The sequence below is a fragment of the Passer domesticus genome, chromosome 4, assembly GCF_036417665.1.
Source record: "Passer domesticus isolate bPasDom1 chromosome 4, bPasDom1.hap1, whole genome shotgun sequence".
Taxonomy (NCBI): domain Eukaryota; kingdom Metazoa; phylum Chordata; class Aves; order Passeriformes; family Passeridae; genus Passer; species Passer domesticus.
The window spans coordinates 1253860-1280292 of NC_087477.1; the positions used below are offsets into that span (position 1 = coordinate 1253860).

At 50.7% G+C, this 26433-nt stretch overlaps 1 protein-coding gene and 1 long non-coding RNA gene across 2 annotated transcripts; both read right to left on the reverse strand.

Annotated features, from left to right (window-relative positions):
- Nucleotides 1-3545: 3545 nt before the first annotated feature.
- On the reverse strand, nt 3546-4391 carry LOC135299886 (uncharacterized). Its single transcript, XR_010361730.1, has 3 exons — nt 4272-4391; nt 3972-4161; nt 3546-3697 (listed from the first exon to the last, which is right to left on the reverse strand). It is a non-coding gene; the product is annotated as an uncharacterized LOC135299886 (long non-coding RNA).
- An 8191-nt stretch (nt 4392-12582) lies between these two features.
- Nucleotides 12583-13515, reverse strand: LOC135299887 (ribosomal RNA processing protein 1 homolog). The gene is made up of 3 exons (XM_064419290.1): nt 13359-13515; nt 13036-13243; nt 12583-12718 (listed from the first exon to the last, which is right to left on the reverse strand). The coding sequence occupies exons 1-2, from the start codon at nt 13380-13382 to the stop codon at nt 13040-13042; spliced, it is 228 nt and encodes a 75-aa protein (XP_064275360.1). The 5' UTR covers nt 13383-13515; the 3' UTR covers nt 12583-12718; nt 13036-13039.
- Nucleotides 13516-26433: the final 12918 nt, after the last annotated feature.

The following is a 26433-nucleotide window of genomic DNA, read 5'->3' on the forward strand; positions in this document are numbered from 1 at the left end:
CCCTTCAGGAAGTTGTAGAGAGCAATAAGGTCACCTCTAAGCCTCCTCTTCTCCAGGCTAAACAACCCCAGCTCCCTCAAATGTTCCTCGTAGGGCTTGTTTTCCAAGCCCCTCACCAGCCTCGTTGCTCTCCTCTGGACACGCTCAAGTATCTCAATATCCTTCCTAAATTGAGGGGCCCAGAACTGGACAGAGTACTCAAGATGTGGCCTCACCAGTGCCGAGTACAGGGGGAGAATGACCTCCCTGCTCCTGCTGCTCACACAAGTCCTAATGCAGGCCAGGATGCCGTTGGCCTTCTTGGCCACCAAGGCACATTGCTGGCTCATATCCAATCGGCTGTCAACCAGCACCCCCAGGTCCCTTTCTGCCTGAACACTATCCAGCCACACTGTCCCCAGCCTGTAACGCTGTAGGGGATTTTTGTGGCCAAAATGCAGAACACGGCACTTAGACTTATTAGACTTCATATTGTTGGACGTAAAGATGAAAGCCAGCCTTTCATGCCCCAGTCTTTCAACAGTCCAGTGAGCCAGTCGTTGTTGCCTTTTGTCTGGATCTTATTGATTTGATCTGTGAGCAGCTGGCCGCTCTGGTATACTGAGTCCCTATGTGAGAAGAGGTTGACATGTGTGGCCATGGGCAAGAAATTGTGGCTTGGCTGTGGAACCACCCATGCGAAGGCATGCGGCATAGTTAGGAGCATCCAGCTTCCTGCTGCAGTGGCAAGAAAGGACAGCATCCTTTGACTTTAGCTAATTTACTAGTGGGTGGAGGCTTGGGTGGCCTGAAAGTAAAGAGATAGGGAGATTGCAATGTGAAACTTAAATTCTGGTCCCACTAAACTTTCTCTTCTGTAAGGCAAGGGTTTGAAGTCAGCTTATTAGAAGAATCAAATATCAAGGCTAGAATACAGTTTTTCCAATTGTTAAGCGGTATATCGCAGTTAGTGGTGTCTGAGCTCTCTTGGTGTTGGTCTCTGCGGTCCACACTGCTTAGGAGATCTTCTTCTGTCCTTCTTCTTCTTCTTTTCCAGGCTGCTGCTGTCTCTCTTAGGCTTTTGTTCTGTTTTTCTGATGGTGGCTGTGGTGTTTGCCTGGCCATTGGCAGAAGAGTTTTATGTTTTTTGCTGGGATGCGTCTTGGGCCTGCTGCTGTAGAGACACAAGCATATCCTCCCTCCCAAGTAATGAATGGGAAAGGGCCCATAATTTCTTTGGATTCAGGGTCTTTGATCAAGACAGGTGGCTTTTCTTTTTATTGGGCTGCCAATTAAATATAAAATGCCTGATGACTGGGGGAGTTGTTCAAAAAGTTGAGCACATCAAGGGCCTTGGCCTCCAATGGGAGATACTATGTGGACTCCCTGTCTCTGTTGATCAAGGATCCTTTGGATGGAAGAGTGGGCCCTCTGGACTATGGACTGTCCTGTGGCAGAGTGTGGTATGGCTGTGACATGTTTTGTAGCCCACTGGTCAGAAAACGGTTGGAATCAGTGGGAGGTATAAGCAGGACCATGATCAGTTTTAATTTCCTGTGGAACAGGGAAGGTGGAAAAGGCTAAAAAGGAACGTTTTAGAGCATCTTTTGATTTTTCAGCAGCATGGGCAGGGGCAGAAACCGCAGCGTTGTCGGTGTGGATTGAGACGGGGATGTATTTTAGTCTCCCAAAAGGGGCTTGGTGTGTGATGTGAGATTGCCCGATCTGGAGAGTCTTTAGTCCTCTTGGATTGAGTGCAGCTCTGACAGAAGCAAAGGCACGTTGCTGACAATTTGGGCAGGTGGCTGCCATGAATCTTGCCTGATCTTGGGTAATTTTAAAGATGCTGAGCGGTGCAGGAATGTTTTGATGGTAGAAGTGGTGGCGGATCCTAGCCTGGTCAGAAAGATTCCGTAGGGAGGTTTGGAGAAGCATTGCTGAGGCATCTGCTCTAGCATTGCCTACTATAAATGCAGGAAGGGTGGTATGAGACCTTGTGTGCATGATATAGCGTGGGTGTTGTCTGTGGGACAAAAGAGAAATGAAAGGGGAAAGCAAATGCTCTAGTTGGGGTTAGAAATGTCTTTGAAAATGGAATTTTCAGCCCGCTGCACTAGGCCATAGACATCTGCCGAATCAGTGATCAAAGGAAGAGGTTCTTTGAAAGTGGAGAAGGTCCTAAGGACTGCAGTCAATTCAGCAATTTGGGCAGGGTGAGGATCCCCTGGCTTGGCTTTTGTCTCTTGAGCAATGCGGGCCCAGGGCAGTGCAGAGCAGGGTGGGAAGCAGAGCCCGGAGCCTTTGGAGGCTGCAAGCCTTAAACATCAGCCCCTGCAGCAGCCCAGATGCAGGTGCCACAGTTGCCAAGGCTGTCAAGGCCTTGAGAGCGGGCAGGTGGATTTTGCATCCCTGTGGGCTGATGGCGGCTCTGGAGCCAGGAGTGGCTGTGGCTGCAGGAGGAAGGGTGGCTGAAAGTTTCCTGCCTTGCTTTGGTGGCATGGCTGCAGGGGCCAGTGCAGTGAGAGCCCCCTCTGTGCTGGTGAGAGCTCAGCTCTTGGGGACGCGGCTGTGCCCCAGCCCAGGAGCAGCAGCAGTGGCCAGCGGCAGCAGTGGTGTCAGTGGGACCCCCTGTGCACAGGGAGCCCCAGCCGCGGGGTGGCCGTGGCAGCAGCCCCAGGGAGCTCCAGCCCCGGGATCCCGGAACAAGTGGAAATCCCAACTGTGCAAACGCTGCCTGTGCCTCTTGGGTTTTCTTTGGTTGAGGGGATTTCGAGGTATGTTAGAAGTCTCTTTTTCTCTAACTTAGCTGTCGAAGGAAGAGTTGAGAAGTATGTGCTTCACTCTCTTAAGGTTGATTTATATATTTTGTCTAAAACATTTTTTTGCTGGCCTGCTGAGGTTTGTTCAGCAGGTCAGCTTAAGGTACTCTTTTTGCCTCTCGGGTTGGTGTTATCTTTTATATTAAAAAGTGCGTATACTATGTTTACAAGAATGTTTTAATACCTATTACTTAAGTTAGATAGTGACTTTCTACTTGAAACCAATATGTGAATGGTAATATCGTCTTTCATATGGATGCTAGGGAGAAGAAAGAGGAAGGACAGGGTACGCCCAAATTTTTCTATCTTAGAACCTCTGACTTCTATGTAGACAATTCCAAACTCTTTCGTACAAGGTTCAAAACCTCTGTGTACAGTGCTCTAAATGTTTTGCGTTCACTTTGTGATTACTATTACTAGACTATCTAAATTGTTGTGACTTTTAATTCTTGACATAAAGGTGGTAACATGCTTTATGGGTTAAATTCAAAGGCCCAGGGGTCTTTGGCTACATGCCAGGGTCTCTGAACCCCCTGCCAGGGATTTAAAGCCCCCTGGCTGGGGCTGGAATCATTTAGGATGGTCAGCGAGACGTCCCGGGTTCTGACAGTGCCCAAAGGAATGAGAAAGAGAAGTGAAGTTTTATAAAGAAGCAGTATTTATTTGGCGATGATCGGCAAACACGAGGATTTACAGAACACCTTCCATTACAAAAATCCTTATAACAACAACAACAACAACAATCTACAGCACATATTTCCATGGGATCCTATGGACTAACAATCTTCAAAACATATTTACAGAGAACTACTAACCTAAGAACATATTTACAAAAATATCCTAACTTTTCAAACATATATACACAGGCGTAATAGGTACGGCCGTCATCTCCAGCAGTCCTGGAAGGAAGAAAGAAGCAAAGCTGGAGTCTGCTGCCAGCCCTGGGCCCAGCTGGGCTGGGAGCTGGGCCACAGGAGCTGGGACAGGACTGGCAGGGCTGGTGTGGCCCCAGGCAAATGCAGGGCAGGCCAGGGCTGGTGCTTGTGGCAGCACAATCCAGGTCCCCTGCGGGCAGCGTGTCCCTGAGCGGGGCCATCCAGCCTAGCCCCAGCCTGGCGTCAGGGCAGCCACTGTGTCTGTGGGCAGGGCATGGGGAGCATCTGCCTGTCTTACTTGTGGGGCTCCATCTTCATCCAAGGACCATGGGCTCCTCCTCATGCTCCTCGTCCACTTCCATCTGCTCGATGTCATCCTCCACATCTACTTCCATGTCCTCAACCTGCTCTTCCACGTCCACCTCCATCACTTCTTCCTCATCCAGCACCATGTCCACTTGCATCTCCTCCACAGTGTCTCTTTTAGTCTGCAAGAGACAGCACAATCTCACAGTGGGGTTCCTGTCCCACACCATCCATTGCCACATGGCTGCAGCCTGCTCAAGCAGGCTGCCCCCTCCCTGGAATGGCACAGTACCTCCACTGGTGCAGCAGTGCTCATCCTGCTGGGGTTGGTGCTCCAGAGCAGGCAGCAGGAAAAGCCCAGGCAGCAGCAGCAACAGCTGAGTGCTGACGGGCAGAGCGCAGAGCGAGCGCCAACTGAGCGCTGGCAGCAGGCAGAGTGTCTGCTGTGGTGGTTTCCAGGTGCTGGACGTTCCACCTGGAACACTGTGGGGGCTGTGATGTCACAGAAGTTTCAGGGCTGCTCCACACTGGGAGGTGGGCATGGTGGAATGATGAAATCCTTGAATGGTTTGGCTTGGAAGGGACCCTAAAGATCATCTGGTTGCAAGCTGAGCAGCCTCCCAGCACAGCAGGTTGCTGCGGCCCCTGTCCAAGCTGGCCTTGGATGTTGGTGGGCATGGGGTATGCACAGCCTCTCTGCGCTGGTCCCTGTGTCAGGGACAAGCACCCTGACAGGAAAGAACTTCTTGCCATCATGGAATGGATTCCAGCTCTTGCAGTTTCATCCCATTCCCCCTTGTTCTGTCACTTCAGTTGCTGACAAAGAGCCCTCTCCCACTTCCCTGTAGGTCAGGATGTTCCTGCAGTGTCACACATGTGGCTGAAGCTGCAGCCAGGAGAGAGAGAAGCCAAGCTGGCAGAGAGAGGAAATGGGGAAAGTGACATGAGAGATGAGAGAAGAAGGAAAAAGTAGAGACATGCAAGGCATTGGGTTGGGTGATTTGTGGCATTCATGCCTTTTATTAGAGGCCAGGTTCTCTGGTGCACTCAATGACTGTGTGATTGCGGCGTGTCCACAGTGAGCCCGTGTGAGCGAGCTGCACTCCCAGAGGCCGGAGCACACTTGCTTCAAGTGCTGATGAATGAGGCCAGAGATGGGTCTTTGTGTGGAACTCCAAACGCTGTGCATTGCCATGAAGAGTGTTGTCCTGGGTTGACTATATGATGCTTTTATCCCCAATCGTCTTGTTCTGTTTACGCTGAATAATATGTTTTAAACCTTTAAGACTCTCTTCCAGACAGTGAGGACGGGAGGGAAGAAGCGCACAGTTTGTTTTCAGACTTCTCTCACTCCTCCACATTCCTGCTCCTGGACTGTCTTGTCTGCGGATGGACAGACAGCCGGACAGAGCTCCTTTTTTCCCTTTTTCTTTTTTTTAGTTAGTTTTAGCTGGCTGAGGCAAAGAAGTTCTCCAGATTGTGATTTTTTTCCTTTTTTCTTGGACCTGTTCAAGCCTGCTCTGCACTGAACACCCAGAAGAGCACCGGCAGCTCCACCTGTAGCCCCTGGCCAGGCCTAGGCCGCGGCGTTTCCAGCACCAGAGACTGATCAGAGACTGAGTGAGCCAAGCTGCAACCCGGGGAGGGGACTGTTCTGAGTTTGCTTTCCTTGGATCAGTGAGAAGTTTTATTGTTTAATATTGTTTGGTTTCTATTGTTTAATAAACAGGTTTCTTTCCACTTTTCTCCAAAGAAATATTTTCTCCTGAACCGGTTGGAGGGTGGAGGGGCAATTGGATCTGCTTTTGTAGAGAAGCCCCTTTGGGAGTTATCTCCCAAACTTGCCCTAAACCAAGACAAATACAGCTAGTGGCGCCCAACGCGTGGCTTGAGAAAGTGGAAAAAAACCCTTTATTGATTGTAGGTTTGTTGTGCTTGGTGTGTAGTAGGTTAAAGTACCCAGTAGCCATGTTATTTGAATTTGTAATGTCTCTTTGGCAGGCCTTTATGTGGCTCTGGTCTCTAGACCTTTTTGAGGTTTCAATACTTTTCTGGTCACTAGGATTATTGTCCCTATCACGTAGTTTTTGCGGTAAAGGGGCATGGATTAGATTAGCTATTGTGTTAGCCTTGGTGATAATGATTTATAAGGCGTTTACAAAAATACTGGCGTCTGTTTATGATATGTATGGTTTATGGTTTCTTCGTCTTACCCTGCATCCCAGTTCTAGCAGTATGTTTTGGGAATTTATTAGTAATTGCACCCAGCTGGTTAGAGGAGGAGCAGGGAATGAGGCTTTCCAGCCTTTCCTTTCCTTCTTCTCCTTTGAATCTGTTATGTCACTTGTAGAGAATGTTCAGTTTCCCCTGAATATTAAAGAGACCATCTTTCTGGCATTTAATCTAGTAGGCTTCCTCTATATGGTCTGCAGCTTCTCTAGAATGAGGGCTGAGATGTCTAGAAGAGCTGATGAGACCCCTGACCCAGAAGTAGACCCACGTGTGGAGAATCCTGAGTGGGGTGGAGAATGGGAAAATATGAGCCAAATCCTGAAAGAATTCTCTGACCCTATAGTCTGGGACTTTCCCCATGAACAAATTCAGAACCCAGCTGAAGTGGGGAAATATCTGAAAGAGAAGTATCTCGATAGCCCTAAGGAGAAAAGGATCATTGCAGTGAGCTGGGCCCTAGCATATGCTTATCGTACACTGCTAGATACTCTAGGGCAGCAGACCGAGGAAGGGGGGCAGGGAGATACATCAAGAGCTATCCCAATCGCTCAAGTTGCAACCAACACCCCAAGCTCAAAACCAGCAGCTAAACCACATAGTGAACCTAAGCCAGTGGTTAAACCAAACAATAAGCCTCAACCAATAGCTGTTGCTACTAGCACTAAAAGTAAGAAGTGCACAGACAAGACCGATCGACCAATAGATGATAATGATGATGATGCAAAAGAAAGACCCTCAACATTTCCTAACATAAAATCAGGAGTCAAAGCAACTAACACAAAATCAGAAGCCAATATTAAGTCCTTCTCCCTAAAAGACCTGCGTGGCCTAAGGAAGGATTACACCCGACGATCTGATAAATCCATAATTAGCTGGTTAGTCTGTCTTTAAAATGCTGCAAGCGAAGCTACAATTCTGAATAACACAGAAGCGAAGCATTTGAGATCCCTGTCACATGATCCTGTCATTGACCAAAGCATGATGAGGGGGGCTAACCCTCACAGCCTCTGGGTACGGGTCTTAAACAGTGTAGCACAAAGATACCTGTGTGCCGATGATCTCTACATGCAGCAAACACAGTAAAAAACCATAGAACAAAAGATTCAACGCTTGAAAAAAATAACAATAAGAGAAATTATATTCTCAGATGACATAACAACTAAAAATCCAGACTTAGTACCATGCACATCTGTGATGTGGCGAAAACTAGTACAACTTGAACCACATGAATATGCATCTGCTCTAGCTATCATAAAGCGAGATAACACGGATGAGACTGTGCTTGACATGGCAAAGAAACTCCGAGCTTATGCAGATGCTGTGCATAGCCCCACACATGCCAGAATCGCAGCGGTGGAAACACGTCTGCAGAGATTAGAAGATAAGATAAAAAAGAATCATAAGAAGCTTAGAAAAGAGATTAAAGAAAACCTTCTCCAAATCTCAGCAGTACAGATCAGAGGTTCTAGTACCCAACGCAGACGTTCCCCAGATGGAGAAAGAAAGTACACCCCATGAGCTGAGCTGTGGTTCTTTCTGCGTAATTGTAGAGAAAACATGAAGCTATAAGATGAAAAATCCACCGCTGCTCTGGCCCGAAAAGTACGTGAATTAAAAGAAGACAAAGCTCAGAGAAGAAGTTCCACCACAAGGAAAGCAGCTCCAGTTACCCATAGCCAAACTGCCAGGTATGATAATAATAATGACATGTCTAATCCCCTTGAAAAAACCTCTAAGACATATGCCCAAAGAAAGAAAGATAACCAAGCTTAGAGGAGCCCTGCCGCTAGCCAAGTAGAAGCTAAAAAAAATCGTGTTTTCTGGACAGTATAGATTCGTTGGCCTGGCACATCAGAACCACAAAAGTATAAAGCTTTAGTCAACACTGGTGCACAGTGTACCATAATTCCATCAAGACACGTAGGGACAGAATCCGTTTCTATCGCTGGTGTGACAGGGAGATCACAAGACTTCACTTTAGTAGAAGCTGATGTGAGCTTGACTGAGAATGAGTAGAAGAAACATCCTATTGTGACTGGCCCAAAAGCCCCATGTATCCTGGGCATAGATTATCTGTGAAGTAGGTATTTCAAAGACCCAAAAGGACTGAAGTAAGCATTTAAGATAGCAACTATAGTAACAGAGGGCGTCCAGCAATTGAATACCTTGCCTAGACTGTCTGAAAATCCATCTACAATAAAGCTTCTAAAGAGAAAAGAACAACAAGTACCAATTGCCACTTCCACAGTACATCATCGACAATATAAAACCACTCGAGATGCTGTAATTCCCATCCATAAGATGATGCGAGAGCTAGAGAGCCAAAGAATAGTCAACAAAACCCACTCACCCTTCAACAGCCCCATCTAGCCTGTGCATAAATCTAAAAGAGAATAGAGACTGACGGTTAACTACCGTGCATTAAATAAAGTGAGTCCACCACTGAGCGCTGCTGTACCAGACATATTAGAGCTCCAGTATGAGCTTGAGTCCAAAGCAGCGAAGTAGTATGCCACTATCAATATTGCCAATACATTTTTCTCCATTCCGCTGACAGCAGAATGCAAGCCTCAGTTTGCCTTCACCTAGAGAGGTGTGCAGTACACTTGAAACCGACTGCCCCAGGAGTAGAAGCACAGTCCTACCATCTGCCATAGACTGATCCAAAGTACACTAGAAAAAGGTAAAACTCCAGAACATCTGCAGTATATTGATGACATCATTATATAGGGGAAGACAGCAGCAGAAGTGTTTGAGAAAAGAGAGAAAATTATCCAAATTCTCCTGAAAGCCGGCTTTACCATCAAGAAGAGCAAAGTCAAAAGACCTGCTCAAGAAATCCAGTTTCTAAGAGTAAAGTAGCAAGACGAACAGCGTCAGATTCCCACTGATGTCATCAACAAGATAACAGCAATGTCTCCACCATCCAACAAGAAGGAAACACAAGCTTTCCTAAGTGCCATAGGTTTTTAGAAAATGCACATTCCTGAGTACAGTCAGATCGTGAGCCCTCTCTATCTAGTCACCCATAAAAAGAACACTTTCCACTAGAGCCCTGAACAGCAACAAGCCTTCGTCCAAATTAAGCAAAAAATCGCTCATGCAGTAACCCTTAGCCCAGTCAAAACAAGACCAGATGTGAAAAATGTGCTCTATTCTACAGCCGGGAACCATGGTTTGTCCTAGAACTTGTAGCAGAAAGTGCCTGAAGAGACTCGAAGCCGACCACTGGGATTTTAGAGTCGAAACTACAGAAAGTCTGAAGCCAACTATACTCCAACAGAGAAAGAAATTTTAGCAACCTATAAAAGAGTCCAAACTGCCTCAGAAGTAATAAACACCGAAGCACAACTCCTCCTGGCACCCCGACTACCAGTACTGGGGTGGATGTTCAAAGCAAAAGTTCCCTCTACCCACCATGCCACCAGTGCTACATAAAATAAGTAGATTGCTCTCATAACACAGCGTGCCCGTATTAGAAAGCTGAATCGCCCTGAAATTCTAGAAATAATTACAAACTAGCCAGAAAGTAAAAACTTCAGTCTCACTGATAAAGAAGAACAAGAAATGACACATGCTGAAGAAGCTCCTCCATATAACCAACTGCCAGCGGAAGAAACACAATATGCTCTTTTTACTGATGGTTCCTGTCGCATGGTAGGAATGAATCGGAAGTGGAAAGCAGCCGTATGGAGCCCCACACGACAGGTTGCAGAGGCCACTGAAGGAGAAGATGGATCAAGCCAACTTGCTGAACTCAAAGCTGTTCAACTGGCCTTGGACATTGCTGAAAGAGAGAGGTGGCCAAAGCTCTACCTCTACACTGATTCATGGATGGTAGCCAACACTCTGTGGGGATGGCTGGAGAGGTGGAAAGAGGCTAATTGGCAGCGTAGAGGAAAACCAGTTTGGGCTGTTGAAGAGTGGAAAGACATCGCTACCAGGGTAGGGAGGCTACCTGTGAAGGTCCGCCATGTAGATGCCCATGTCCTCAAGAGTAGAGCTAATGAGGAGCACAAGAACAATGAGCAGGTAGACCAGGCTGCAAAGATAGGGGTGTCCAAGACAAACCTAGATTGGGAGCATAAGGGAGAGTTATTCCTAGCTCGATGGGCCCATGATGCCTCAGGTCATCAGGGTAGAGATGCCACCTATAAGAGGGCACGAGACCGAGGAGTGGATTTAACCATAGACAGTATTTCTCAAGTTATCCACAACTGTGAGACGTGTGCTGCCGTCAAACAGGCCAAGCGGATGAAGCCCCTATGGTATGGTGGGCGGTGGTCCAAGTACAAGTATGGGGAGGCCTGGCAGATTGACTACATCACACTGCCCCACACACACCAAGGCAAGCGCTACGTGCTCACAATGGTAGAAGCCACCACAGGATGGTTGGAGACCTACCCTGTGCCTCATGCTACTGCCCGTAACACCATCCTGTGCCTGGAAAAGCAAGTCCTGTGGAGACATGGTACCCCTGAGAGGACTGAGTCAGACAACAGGACTCATTTCAAGAACAGCCTTATTAGCACCTGGGCCAGAGAACATGGCATTGAGTGGGTGTACCATAACCCCTACCATGCACCAGCTGCGGGAAAAGTGGAAAGGTACAATGGGCTGCTAAAAACCACCTTAAAAGCCTTAGGTGGGGGATCTTTCAAAAATTGGGAGCAGCATTTGGCAAAGGCCACCTGGTTAGTTAATACCCGAGGCTCTACTAACTGAGTGGGCCCTGCCCAATCTGAGCCTTTGCATAGAGTAGATGGAGACAAAGTCCCAGTGGTACATGTCAGGGGTTTGTTAGGGAAGACAGTTTGGATCAATCCTACCTTGAGTACAGACAAACCCATTTGCGGAGTTGTTTTTGCTCAGGGACCAGGTTGCACATGGTGGATAATGCAAAAAGATGGAAGAACAGGATGTGTACCTCAGGGAGATCTGATTGTTGGGTGAGAACTATGTATAAATATCACTGTTTGCTGAATGTTACCACCATTGTCTGTGTATAGCTGTATATTAGATGTATAATATATGTGTTTGTAGAGTAAGAATATATATTAGTTTTAGTAGTAAGCCGATGATATGGGGATAAGGGGTGGAATGTCCTGGGTTGACTATATGATGCTTTTATCCCCAATCGTCTTGTTCTGTTTATACTGAATAATATGTTTTACACCTTTAAGACTCTCTTCCAGACAGTGAAGAGGGGAGGGAAGAAGCGCACAGTTTGTTTTCAGACTGCTCTCACTCCTCCACATTCCTGCTCCTGGACTGTGTTTTCTGCGGATGGACAGACAGCCGGACAGAGCTCCTTTTTCCCTATTTTCTTGCTTTTAGTTAGTTTTACCTAGCTGAAGCAAAGAAGTTCCCTGGACTGTGATTTTTTCCTTTTTTCTTGGACCTGTTCAAGCCTGCTCTGGACTGAACACCCAGAAGAGCACCAGCAGCTCCACCTGTAGCCCCCCTGTCTGGGCCTGGGCAGCAGCATTTCCAGCACCAGAGAGACTGATCAAAGACTGAGTGAGCCGAGCTGCAACCCAGGGAGGTGGCTGTTCTGAGTTTGCTTGTTTTTTTGGATCAGTGAAAAGTTTTGTTGTTTAATATTGTTTGGGTTCTATTGTTTAATAAACAGGTTTCTTTCCACTTTTTCTCCAAGGAGATATTTTCTCCCAAACTGGTTGGAGGGTGGAGGGGCAATTGAATCTGCTTTTGTAGAAAAGCCCCTTTGGGGGTTATCTCCCAAATTTTCCCTAAACCAGGACAAAGTCCAAGGGACAAATTTGTGCCAATGAACTTCACAACTTGAACTAGGAGGATCAATTCTTGTTGTGCTCAGCAGAGTCTGGGGACAGAGAGGGTTTCCAAAGGAAATCTTGGTCCATGTGGGGCTGAGGCTCCCTCCAGGCTGGCTCCAGCCCCTCAGGGTGCCCACAGCCCAGTGCCCCCTCCTTAGCCCTGGGGCTGCCCAGGGAAGAGCCATGGCTGAAGCTCTGCAGGAGCACACAGGCTCAGCCCTGCTCCAACATGGGATTCATGGGCCAGGGCACGCTGGGCTTTGCCCCTACAGCTCCCAAGTGTGTCCAGAGAAACTGCAAGGAGAGGCTCACCTCTGTCAGTGGGACCCCTCTGTGCACAGGGACCCCCACTCCTGGGGAGGCTGTGCCAGGGACCTCCAGCCCTGGGAACCTGGAGCAAGTGGAAAGCACAACTTGTCAAAATGCTGCCTGTGCCTGAAGCAAATGCAAGGAGAACTGAGATGTGAAAAATAAAATTTGTTTATTACAGAAGAACAGAAGCAAAAATACAGAAGATATTTACATTCTAAGAATGTTTGTAACAACAACAATTGATAGAACATATATAGAGAAAAGCCTACCTAGCAAAACTATGTGAAATGTATTTACAGAAGTCCAAAATAGCCCTAAAATCTATATTCTAAAAAACAACAACAAAGTGTAAAACATATATACAAAAGGGTGGTGCCTCTGTCGGTGATGTCCATCGCACCTGGAAGAAAAGCAAATGCCACGGTCACTCCAGTCAGGCACAGAGGGCTCTTGCATGTGCCCCCAGGCTGGCACATGCTTACCCAGCAGCAGGACTCTGCTACCAGAACTGAGCCTGGCTGGGTCTGGCATGGAGCTTGTGTGGAGCAAAGCAGGCACAGGACGGGCTGTGGATGGCCACCAGAATCCAGTGCCCTGGGTACAATGTCCCTGAGCAGGGAGCACCCAGCCCAGCCCCAGCCTGGCAGCAGGAGACCCACTCTGCCTGTCCTGCTGCTGGCATTGCTCTTCATGCCAAGATCATGGCCGCTTCCTCACCTTCTTAATCAATATCCATGTCCTCAATGGACTCTTCCATATCCACATCCATCTCTTCATCCTCATGCACATCCACGTCCATCTCTTCTTCATCATCCTCATCCACATCCATCTCTTCCTCTCCAGGGTCTTCTCCGTCTATTTCCATCTCCTCCTCCATATCAATCTTGGTATCTACCTCCATCTCCTCCTCTCTGTCTGGGACAGCCTGCAGAGGTAGGTAGCAAAAGCTCAGAGCGGGTCCCTGTCCCACTCCATGCCCACAGAGCTCCAGCCCACCCGGGCAGGTGGGGGGTGTCCACCTCCATGGAATGGCACCATACCTTCCTCAGAAGAAAGGGGAGCATCCTGCAGGGCTGGATGATGAAATCCAGGCACTCAGGAGCTGTCAGGAATGATCGAGGTGATCGGGGTATCGGGGGGATAAGAAGAGTGAAAGGCGAGGGCAGGAGCAAGGTGCAGAGCGTGTCAACACAGCGGCCAAGGGTTGTGTTGTGCCCTTTGCTGGGCGCTGGACGTTCCAGCTGGAGCGTGGGCTGTGACATCACAGTTCCCAGGCTCCATCTGAAGTGGACAGTGGAGACCATGGAATGGTGGAGTCCCTGAACGGTTGGGCTTGCAAGGGAGCCTGAAGAACAACATCTTGTTCCCAGCTGAGCAGTCTTCCCCCAGAGCATGCTGCTGAGAGCCCTGTTGCCAAGGATGGGACATGCACAGCCTCTGTGCACAGCCTGGGCCAGTGCCCCACCACCCCCAGTGGAAAAGAGCAGCTTCCTTAGATGCAGCTTCCATCAACCTGCTGCAGTTGAAAGCCATCCCCCCTTGTCCTGTCAGCACAGGCCCTGCTGAACACTCTGTCCCCTTCTTTCCTGCGGGAGCCTTCCAGTCCTGCAGAGCCGCAGTGAGGCTGCCCAGTGTCTCCTCTCTCCAGGCTGAGCATCCCCAGCCCCACTTGCCCAGCAGTCAGTCACATCAGGGCCAGTCAAGGCTGAAGGGTAGCAAATAGCATCAGGAACTGAGAGATGCAAGCTTTAGACCCAGGTGTCCTGGCTTGTAAAATAAGCATGTATTCTATTTTTGCCATCTGTTGGGGGTTAGGCAGTTTTTCTTATCTCTTTCAAGAACAATGACACTGCCTGGAAGATAATCTCCTGCTAATGGGCTATTGAATTACTCACTGTGGCTGGTAAGATTAGTTACATCATCCCATTGGGAGATGCTCCACCCAGAGGGAGGAGCCAAGCATCCCTGCCACCATAAAACAAGCATTTCTGAGACCACAGACAGCCTTCTTCGCTGGATTTCCAAGAGGAATCAGGAACCAAGGCCCAGCTGCTCCTTCGCCGCATTTTCAGAAAGGATCTACACCCTTCTGCAGATCGCCGCTCCAGGAGGAGCAGCCACCATCTGGCTGGACTACTGTCAACACCCTGACTTCTCAGGGTGTCAGGTTTTTCTCACTCTGCCAGTGGTTTTTTGCTTGTGCTAAATTACATTGTTATTTAGGTTTTTTTCTTCCTAGTAAAAAACTGTTATTCCCATATCTTTGCCTGAGAGCCCTTTTAATTCTGAAACTGATAATTCGGAAGGAGGGGGTTTACCTTTTCCATTTCACAGAAGGCTTTTTGCCTTCCTTCACAGACTCCTGTCTTTTCAAACCAAGACATATGGTCAGTTTCCATGGCAACCATAACCAGCCCCCTGTTGCTATGGTCAGTTTCCATGGCAACCATCCCCAGCCCCCTGTTGCTATGGTCACTTTCCATGGCAACCATCCCTAGTCCACTGTTACTATGGTCAGATTCCATGGCAACCATCATCAGCTACCGTTGCTATGGTCAGTTTCCATGGCAGACATCACCAGCCACCTGTTACTATGGTCAGTTTCTATGGCTACCATCACTAGTCCCCTGTAGCTATGGTCACTATCCATGGCAACCATCACCACCCCCCAGTTGCTATGGTCAGTTTCCATAGCAATCATCCCCCCCCCCTGTTGCTATGGTCAGTTTCCATGGCAACCATTCCCAGCACCCCGTTTCTATGGTCGGTTTCCATGGAAACCATCCCCAGCCCCCTGTTGCTATGGTCCGTTTCCATGGCAACCATCGCCACCCCCCGTTGCTATTGTCAGTTTCCATGGCAACCATCCCCAGCCCCCAGTTGCCAAAGTCACTTTCCATGGCAACCATTCCCAGCCCCTTGTTCCTATGGTCAGTTTCCATGGCAACCGATCCCAGCCCCCTGTTGCTATGGTCAGTTTCCATGGCAAACATTACCAGCCCCTAGTTGCTATGGTCAGTTTCCATGGCAACCATCCCCAACCCATTGTTGCTAAGTCAGGTTCCATGGCAACTATCACAGCCCCCGCTGCAATGGTCAGTTTCCATGGCAACCATCAGCAGCACACTGTTGCTATGATCAGTTTCCGTGGCAACCATCCCCAGCCCCCCTTGCTATGGTCGGTTTCCATGGCAGCCATCCCTACCCCATGTTGCTATGGTCAGTTTCCATGACAACCATCCCCACCTCCGGTTGCTATGGTCAGTTTCCATAGCAACCATCCCCCCCGTTGCTATGGTCAGTTTCCATCGCAACCATCACCAGCATGCCTGTTGCTATGCTCGGTTTCCATGGCAACCATACCCAGCACCCCGTTGCTATGGTCAGTTTCCATGGTACCCACCCGCAGCCCACTGTTGCTATGGTCACTTTCCATGGTAACCATCCCCCGCCCCTTGTTGCTATGATCAGTTTCCATGGCAGCCATCCCCAGCCCACTGTTGCTACGGTTAGTTTCCATGGCAGCCATCCCCAGCCCACTGTGGCTATGGTTAGTTTCCATGGCAACTATCACCATCCCCCTCTTTCTATGGTCGGTATCCATGGCAGCCATCCCCATCCCCCTGTTGCTATGGTCAGTTTCCATGGCAACCATCCCCAGCTCCCGTTTCTATGGTCGGTTTCCATGGAAACCATCCCCAGCCCCCTGTTGCTATGGTCCGTTTCCATGGCAACCATCGCCACCCCCCGTTGCTATTGTCGGTTTCCATGGCTACCATCACCAGCCCCTTCTTGCTATGGGTAGTTTCCATACCAACCATCCCCAGCCTCTCGTTGCTATGGTCGGTTTCCATGACAACCATCCTCAGCCCACTGTTGCTATGGTCAGTATCCATGGCAACCATCCCTAGCTCCCTGTTGCTATGGTCAGTTTTCAAGGAAAACCTCTCCAGCCCTCCGTTGTTATGGTCGGTTTCCATGGCAACAATCGTGAGCCCCCTGTTGCTATGGTCAGTTTCCATGGCAACCATCAACAGCCCCCTGCTGATATGGTCGGTTTCCACGGCAACCATCAACACCCCCCAGTTGCTGTGATCAATTTCCATGGCAACAACCCCAGCCCACTCTTGCTATGGTCAGTTTCCACGGCAATTATCACCAGCCCCCAGTTGCTATGGCCAGTTTCCATGGCAACAATCCCCAGCCCCTTGTTACTATGTCAGGATCCATGGCAACCATCCCCAGTCCCCCGTTGCTATGGTCAGTATCCATGGTAACCATCCGCAGCCCACTGTTGCTATGGTCACTTTCCATGGCAACCATCACCAGACCCCAGTTGCTATGGTCTGTTTCCATTGCAACCATCAACACCCCCCCAGTTGCTATGATCAATTTCCATGGCAACCACCCCCAGCCCCCTCTTGTTGTGGTCAGTTTCCATGGCAATCAACCCCACACCCATGTAGCTGTGGTCAGTTTCCACGGCAACCATCCCCGGCCCCCTGTTGGTATGGTAAATATCAATGGTAGACATCACCAGCCGCCTCTTGCTATGGTCAGTTGCCATGGCAACCATCATCAGCCCGCCATTGCTATGGTCAGTTTCCATGGCAGCCATCCCCAGCCCCCCGTTGCTATGTCAGGTTTCCCGGGCAGCCATCACCAGCCCCCTGTTGCTATGGTCAGTTTCCAAGGAAAACATCACCAGCCCCCTGTTGCTACGGTCAGTTTCCATGGCAACCACCCCAGCCCCCTGTTGCTATGGTCGGTTTGCAAGGAAAACATCACCAGCCCCCTGTTGCTATGGTCAGTTTCCATGGCAACCACCCCCAGCCCCCTCTTGCTATGGTCAGTTTCTATGGCAACCATCACAACTCCCCTATTGCTATGGTCTATTTCCATGGAAACCATCACCAGACCCCAGTTCCTGTGGTCAATATCCATGGCAGCGACCCCCAGTCCGCTGTTTCTATGGTCAATTTCCATGGCAACTATCACCAGCCCCTTGCTGCTATGGTCGGTATCCATGGCAACCAACCCCAGCCCCCGGTTGCTATGGTCAGTTTCCATGGCAAACATTACCAGCCCCCTGTTGCTATGGTCAGTTTCCAAGGAAAACATCACCAGCCCCCTGTTGCTATGCACGGTTTCCATGGCAGCCATCACCAGCCCCATGTTGCTATGGTCAGTTTCCATGGCAATCATCACCAGACACCTGTTGCTATGGTCAGCTTCCATAGCAATCATCCCCACCCCCCTATTGCTATGGTCGCTTTCCATGGCTACCATCACCAGACCCCTGTTGCTATGATTAGTTTCCACGGCAACCATCACCAGCCCCCTGTTGATATGGTCCGTTTCCATGGCAACCATCAACACCCCCCAGTTGCTATGATCATGGCAACAACCCCCAGCCCACTCTTGCTGTGGTCAGCTTCCACGGCAATTATTACCAGCCCCCTCTTGCTATGGCCAGTTTCCATGACAACCATCCCCAGCCCCTTGTTACTATGCCAGGTTCCATGGCAACCATCAGCAGCCCACTGTTGCTATGGTCACTTTCCATGGCAACCATCCCCCGCCCCTTGTTGCTATGATCAGTTTCCATGGCAGCCATCCCCAGCCCCCTGTTGCTATGGTCACTTTCCATGGCAACCATCGCCACCCCCCGTTTCTATGGTCGGTTTCCATGGAAACCATCCCCAGCCCCCTGTTGCTATGGTCGGTTTTCATGGCAACCATCCCCAGCCCCCCGTTGCTATGGTCGGTTTTCACGTCAGTCATCACCAGACCACTGTTGCTATGGTCAGTTTCCATAGCAACCATCCCCAGCTCCCCATTGCTATGGTCGGTTTCCATGGCAGCCATCACCAGCCCCATGTTGCTACGGTCGGTTTCCATGGCAACCATCCCCAGCCCCCCGTTCCTATGGTCAGTTTCCACGGCGACCACCATTAGTACCCCGTTGCTATGGTCAATTTCCATGGCAGCCATCCCCAGCCCACTGTTGCTATGGTCAATTTCCATGGCAACCATCACCCGCCCCCTCTTGCTATGGTCAGTTTCCAAGGAAAACATCTCCAGCCCCCTGTTGCAATGGACAGTTTTCATATCAAACATCACCAGCCCCCTGTTGCTATTGTCTGTTTCCATGGCAACCATCCCCAGCCCACTGTTGCTATGGTCAGTTTCCATCGCAACCATCCCCAGCCCCCTTTTGCTATGGTCAGTTTCCAAGGAAAACATCACCAGCCCGCTGTTGCTATGGTCAGTTTCCATGGCAACCACCCCAGCCCCCTGTTGCCATAGTCACTTTCCATGGCAACCATTCCCAGCGTCTTGTTCCTATGGTCCGTTTCCATGGTAACCATCCCCAGCCCCCTATTGCTATGGTCAGTTTCCAAGGAAAACATCACCAGCCCCCTGGTGCTATGCTCAGTTTCCATGGCAACCATCCCCAGCACCCCGTTGCTATGGTCAGTTTCCATGGTAACCACCCGCAGCCCACTGCTGCTATGGTCACTTTCCATGGCAACCATCCCCCGCCCCTTGTTGCTATGGTCAGTTTCCATGGCAGCCATCCCCAGTCCACTGTTGCTTTGGTCAGTTTCCATGGCAACCATCCCCAGCTCCCGATTCTATGGTCGGTTTCCATGGCAACCATCACCAGCCCCCTGTTGCTATGGTCCGTTTCCATGGCAACCATCGCCACCCCCCGTTGCTATTGTCGGTTTCCATGGCTACCATCACCAGCCCCTTCTTGCTATGGATAGTTTCCATACCAACCATCCCCAGCCTCTCGTTGCTATGGTCGGTTTCCATGACAACCATCCCCAGCCCATTGTTGCTATGGTCAGTATCCATGGCAACCATCTACACCCCGCAGTTGCTATGGTCCATTTCCATGGCAGCCATCGCCAGACCACTGTTGCTATGGTCACTTTCCATGGCAACCATCCCCCGCCCCTTGTTGCTATGGTCAGTTTCCATGGCAGCCATCCCCAGTCCACTGTTGCTTTGGTCAGTTTCCATGGCAACCATCCCCAGCTCCCGATTCTATGGTCGGTTTCCATGGCAACCATCACCAGCCCCCTGTTGCTATGGTCCGTTTCCATGGCAACCATCGCCACCCCCCGTTGCTATTGTCGGTTTCCATGGCTACCATCACCAGCCCCTTCTTGCTATGGATAGTTTCCATACCAACCATCCCCAGCCTCTCGTTGCTATGGTCGGTTTCCATGACAACCATCCCCAGCCCATTGTTGCTATGGTCAGTATCCATGGCAACCATCTACACCCCGCAGTTGCTATGGTCCATTTCCATGGCAGCCATCGCCAGACCACTGTTGCTATGGTCAGTTTCCACGGCAGCCATCCCCAGCGCTTTGTTGCAATGGTCGGTTTCCATGGCAACCATCACCAGACCCCCATTGCTGTGATCAGTATCCATGGCAGCGACCCCCAGCCCCCTGTTGCTATGGCCAGTTTCCATGGCAACCACCCCCACCCCCTGTTGCTATGGTCAGTTTCCTTGGCAGCAATCATCACCAGACACCTGTTGCTATGGTCAGTTTCCATCGCAAACATCACCAGCCCGCCTATTGCTATGCACAGTTTCCATGGCAACCATCCCCAGCCCCCCGTTGCTATGGACAGTTTCCATGGCAACCATCACCAGCCCTTTGTTGCTATGGTCAGTTTCCATAGCAAACATCCCCGGCCGCAGTTACTATGGTCTGTTTCCATGGCAACCATCAACACCCCCCACTTGTTATGATCAATTTCCATGGCAACCACCCCCAGCCCCCTCTTGTTGTGGTCAGATTCCATGGCAATCATCCCCAGCCCCCTGTTGCTATGGTCAGTTTCCATGGACACCATCCCCAGCCCCCCGTTGCTATGGTCGGTTTCCATGGCAGCCATCACCAGCCCCATGTTGATATGGTCAGTTTCCACGGCAATCATCACCTGACACCTGTTGCTATGGTCAGTTTCCATAGCAACCATCCCCCCGCCCGTTGCTCTGGTCAGTTTCCATCGCAACCATTCACCAGCCCGCCCGGTGCTATGGTCAGTTTCCATGGACACCATCCCTCCGCCCGTTGCTCTGGTCAGTTTCCATGGCAACCATCACCAGCCCGCCTATTGCTATGGTCAGTTTCCATGGCAACCATCCCCAGCTCCCCGTTGCTATGATCAGTTTCCATGGCAACCATCCCCAGATCCCCGTTGATATGGTCGGTTTCCTTAGCAACCATCCCCAGCCCCTATTGCTATGGTCAGTATCCATGGCAGCGACCCCCAGCCCCCGGTTGCTATGGTCTATTTCCATGGCAACTATCACCAGCCCCCAGTTGCTATGGTCTGTTTCCATGGCAACCATCAAGGCCCCCCAGTTGGTATGATCAATTTCCACGGCAACCACCCCCAGCCCCCTCTTTTTGTGGTCAGTTTCCATGGCAACCAACCCCATACCCCTGTTGCTAAGGTCGGTTTCCATGGCAGCCATCACCAGCCCCCCGTTGCTATGGTAAATTTCCATGGAAACCATCCCTAGCCCCCTGTTGCAATGGTCGGTTTCCAGGGCAGCCATCAGCAGCCCCCAGTTGCTATGGTCAGTTTCCGTGGCAACCATCCCCAACCCCCTGTTGCAATGGTCATTTTTCATAGCAACCATACCCAGCCCCCTATTGCTATGGTCGGTTTCTAAAGCTACCATCTCCAGCCCCCTGTTGCTATGGTCGGTTTCCCTGGCAACCATCAGCAGCTCCAATTACTATGGTCGTTTTCCATGGCAGCCATCACCAGCCACCTGTTGCTATGGTCGGTTTCCAAGGAAAACGTCATCAGACCCCTGTTGCTATGGTCAGATTTCATGGCAACCATCCCCAGCCTCTTGTTGCTATGTCAGGTTCCATGGCAACCATCCCCAGCCCCCCGTTGCTATGGTTAGTTTCCATCGCAGCCATCCCCAGCCCCTAGTTTCTATGGTCGGTTTCCAAGGCAACCATCCCCAGTCCCCTGTTGCTATGGTCGCTTTCCATGGCAACCATCCCCAGCCCCCCGTTGCTATGGTCAGTATACAAGGAAAACATCACCAGCCCCCTGTTGCTATGGTCAGTTTCCATGGCAACCATCCCCAGCTCCCCGTTGCTATGGTCAGTTTCCATCGCAGCCATACCCAGCCCATTGATTCTGTGGTCGGTTTCCATGGCAACCATCCCCAGCTCCCCATTCCTATGGTCACTTTCCACGTCGACCACCATTAGTACCCCGTTGCCATGGTAAATCTCCATGGCAACCATCCCCAGCCCACTGATGCTATGGTCAGTTTCTATGGCAGACATCAAAAGCCCCTTGTTCCTATGCTCCGTTTCCTTGGCAGCGATCCACAGCCCCCCGTTGCTATGGTCAGTTTCCATGGCAATCATCCCCAGCCCCCTGTTGTTATGGTCTGTTTCCGTGGCTACCATCACCAGCCCCCTGTTGCTATGATCGGTTACCATGGTAACCATCACCAGCCCCCTGTTGCTATGGTCAGTTTCGAAGGAAAACGTCTCCAGCCTCCTGTTGCTATAGTCAGTTTCCATGGCAACCATCCCCAGCCCGCCGTTGCTGTGGTCAGTATCCGTGGCAACCATCCCTAGCTCCCTGTTGCTATGGTCAGTTTTCCAGGAAAACATCACCAGCTCCCTGTTCTAATGGTCAATTTTCAGAGCAACCATCACCTGCCCCCTGTTGATATGGTCGGTTTCCACGGCAACCATCCCCAGCAGCCCGTTGCTATGGTCAGTTTTCATCGCACATCACCAGCCCACAGTTGCTATGGTCAGTTTCCATAGCAACCATCACCAGCCCTGCATTGCTATGGTCGGTTTCCATGGCAAGCATCCCAAGCTCCCCGTTGCTATGATCAGTTTCCATGGCAGCCATCCCTAGCCCCCTCTTGCTATGGTCAGTTTCCAAGGAAAACATCACCAGCCCCTTCTTGCTATAGTCAGTTTCCATGGCAACCATCCCCAGCACCCTGTTGCTGTGGTCAGTTTCCACGGAAAACATCACTAGCCCCCTCTTGCTATGGTCAATTTCCATGGCAACCATCAACACCCCCCAGTTGCTATGATCAATTTACATGGCCACAACCCCCAGCCCCCTCTTGTGGTGGTCAGATTCCATGGCAATCATCCCCAGCCCCCTCTTGCTATGGTCAGTTTCCAAGGAAAAGATCTCCAGCCCCCTGTTGCAATGGACAGTTTTCATATCAACCATCACCAGCCCCCTCTTGCTATTGTCTGTTTCCATGGCTACCATCCCCAGCCCCCCGTAGCTATGGTCAGTTTCCACGGCAGCCATCACCAGACCACTGATGCTCTGGTCAGCTTCCATGGCAACCATCCCCACCTCCCCGTTTCTATGGTCAGTTTCCACGTCGACCACCATTAGTACCCCGTTGCTATGGTAAATCTCCATGGTAACCATCCCCAGCCCACTGTTGCTATGGTCAGTTTGCATGGCAGCCATCAAAAGCCCCTTGTTCCTATGGTCAGTTTCCTTGGCAGCGATCCACAGCCCCCTGTTGCTATGGTCAGTTTCCATGGCAATCATCCCCAGCCCCCTGTTGTTATGGTCGGTTTCCGTGGCTACCATCACCAGCCCCCTGTTGCTATGATCGATTTCCATGGTAACCATCACCAGCCCCCTGTTGCTATGGTCAGTTTCCAAGGAAAACGTCTCCAGCCCCCTGTTGCTATGGTCAGTTTTCATGGCAACCATCCCCAGCCCCGCGTTGCTATGGTCGGTTTCCATGACAACCATCCCCAGCCCGCCTTTGCTATGGTCAGCTTTCATGGCAGACATCACCAGCCCACTGTTGCTATGGTCAGTTTCCATGGCAGCCATCCCCAGCCCCCTCTTGCTATGGTCAGTTTCCAAGGAAAACGTCACCAGCCCCCAGTTGCTATGGTCAATTTCCACGGCAACAATCAGCAGCCACCTGTTGCTATGGTCACTTCCCAATGAAAACATCACTAGCCCCCTCTTGCTATGGTCAGTTTCCATGGCAACCATCCCCAGCCGCCTGTTGCTATTATTAATTTCCACGGCAACCATCACCAGCCCCCTGTTGATACGGTCCGTTTCCATGGCAAGCATCAACACCCCCCAGTTGCTATGATCAATTTACATGGCAACAATCCCCAGCCCACTCTTGCTATGGTCAGTTTCAAAGGAAAACATCTCCAGCCCCCTGTTGCAATGGTCAGTTTTCATAGCAACCATCACCAGCCCCCTGATGCTATGGCCAGTTTCCATGGCAACTATTCCCAGCCCCTTCTTACTATGCCAGGTTCCATGGCAACCATCACCAGCCCCCCGTTGCTATGGTCAGTTTCCATGGCTACCATCCCCAGCCCCCAGTTGCCATAGTTACTTTCCATGGCAACCATTCCCAGCCCCTTGTTCCTATGGTCAGTTTCCATGGCAACCATCCCCACCTGCCTGTTGCTATGGTCCGTTTCCTAGGAAAAGATCACCAGCTCCCTGCTGCTATGCTCGGTTTCCATGTCAGCCATCACCAGCCCCATGTTGCTATGGTCAGTTTCCACGACAATCATCACCAGACACCAGTTGCTATGGTCAGTTTCCATAGCAATCATCCCCACCCCCCAGATACTATGGTCAGTTTCCATGGCAACCATCACCATTCCCCGTTGCTATGGTCAGTTTCCATGGTAACCATCCGCAGCCCACTGTTGCTATGGTCACTTTCCATGGCAACCATCCCCAGCCCCCTGTTGCTATCGTCGGTTTTCACGTCAGTCATCACCAGACCACTGTTGCTATGGTCAGTTTCCATGGCAACCATTCCCAGCCCCCCGTTCCTATGGTCAGTTTCCACAGCGACCACCATTAGTACCCCGTTGCTATGGTAAACCTCCATGGCAGCCATCCCCAGCCCACTGTTGCTATGGTCAATTTCCATGGCAGCCATCCCCAGCCCACTGTTGCTATGGTCAATTTCCATGGCAACCATCACCCGCCCCCTCTTGCTATGGTCAGTTTCCAAGGAAAACATCTCCAGCCCCCTGTTGCAATGGACAGTTTTCATATCAAACATCACCAGCCCCCTGTTGCTATTGTCTGTTTCCATGGCAACCATCCCCAGCCCCCAGTTGCTATGGTCAGTTTCCAAGGCAGCCATAACCAGACCACTGATGCTCTGGTCAGTTTCCATGGTAACCATCCCCAGCTTCCCATTGCTATGGTCAGTTTCCACGTCGACCACCATTAGTACCCCGTTGCTATGGTAAATCTCCATGGCAACCACCCCCAGCCCACTGTTGCTATGGTCAGTTTCCATGGCAGCCATCGCCACCCCCCGTTGCTATTGTCGGTTTCCATGGCTACCATCACCAGCCCCTTCTTGCTATGGATAGTTTCCATACCAACCATCCCCAGCCTCTCGTTGCTATGGTCGGTTTCCATGACAACCATCCCCAGCCCATTGTTGCTATGGTCAGTATCCATGGCAACCATCTACACCCCGCAGTTGCTATGGTCCATTTCCATGGCAGCCATCGCCAGACCACTGTTGCTATGGTCACTTTCCATGGCAACCATCCCCCGCCCCTTGTTGCTATGGTCAGTTTCCATGGCAGCCATCCCCAGTCCACTGTTGCTTTGGTCAGTTTCCATGGCAACCATCCCCAGCTCCCGATTCTATGGTCGGTTTCCATGGCAACCATCACCAGCCCCCTGTTGCTATGGTCCGTTTCCATGGCAACCATCGCCACCCCCCGTTGCTATTGTCGGTTTCCATGGCTACCATCACCAGCCCCTTCTTGCTATGGATAGTTTCCATACCAACCATCCCCAGCCTCTCGTTGCTATGGTCGGTTTCCATGACAACCATCCCCAGCCCATTGTTGCTATGGTCAGTATCCATGGCAACCATCTACACCCCGCAGTTGCTATGGTCCATTTCCATGGCAGCCATCGCCAGACCACTGTTGCTATGGTCAGTTTCCACGGCAGCCATCCCCAGCGCTTTGTTGCAATGGTCGGTTTCCATGGCAACCATCACCAGACCCCCATTGCTGTGATCAGTATGCATGGCAGCGACCCCCAGCCCCCTGTTGCTATGGCCAGTTTCCATGGCAACCACCCCCACCCCCTGTTGCTATGGTCAGTTTCCTTGGCAGCAATCATCACCAGACACCTGTTGCTATGGTCAGTTTCCATCGCAAACATCACCAGCCCGCCTATTGCTATGCACAGTTTCCATGGCAACCATCCCCAGCCCCCCGTTGCTATGGACAGTTTCCATGGCAACCATCACCAGCCCTTTGTTGCTATGGTCAGTTTCCATAGCAAACATCCCCGGCCGCAGTTACTATGGTCTGTTTCCATGGCAACCATCAACACCCCCCACTTGTTATGATCAATTTCCATGGCAACCACCCCCAGCCCCCTCTTGTTGTGGTCAGATTCCATGGCAATCATCCCCAGCCCCCTGTTGCTATGGTCAGTTTCCATGGACACCATCCCCAGCCCCCCGTTGCTATGGTCGGTTTCCATGGCAGCCATCACCAGCCCCATGTTGATATGGTCAGTTTCCACGGCAATCATCACCTGACACCTGTTGCTATGGTCAGTTTCCATAGCAACCATCCCCCCGCCCGTTGCTCTGGTCAGTTTCCATCGCAACCATTCACCAGCCCGCCCGGTGCTATGGTCAGTTTCCATGGACACCATCCCTCCGCCCGTTGCTCTGGTCAGTTTCCATGGCAACCATCACCAGCCCGCCTATTGCTATGGTCAGTATCCATGGCAGCGACCCCCAGCCCCCGGTTGCTATGGTCTATTTCCATGGCAACTATCACCAGCCCCCAGTTGCTATGGTCTGTTTCCATGGCAACCATCAAGGCCCCCCAGTTGGTATGATCAATTTCCACGGCAACCACCCCCAGCCCCCTCTTTTTGTGGTCAGTTTCCATGGCAACCAACCCCATACCCCTGTTGCTAAGGTCGGTTTCCATGGCAGCCATCACCAGCCCCCCGTTGCTATGGTAAATTTCCATGGAAACCATCCCTAGCCCCCTGTTGCAATGGTCGGTT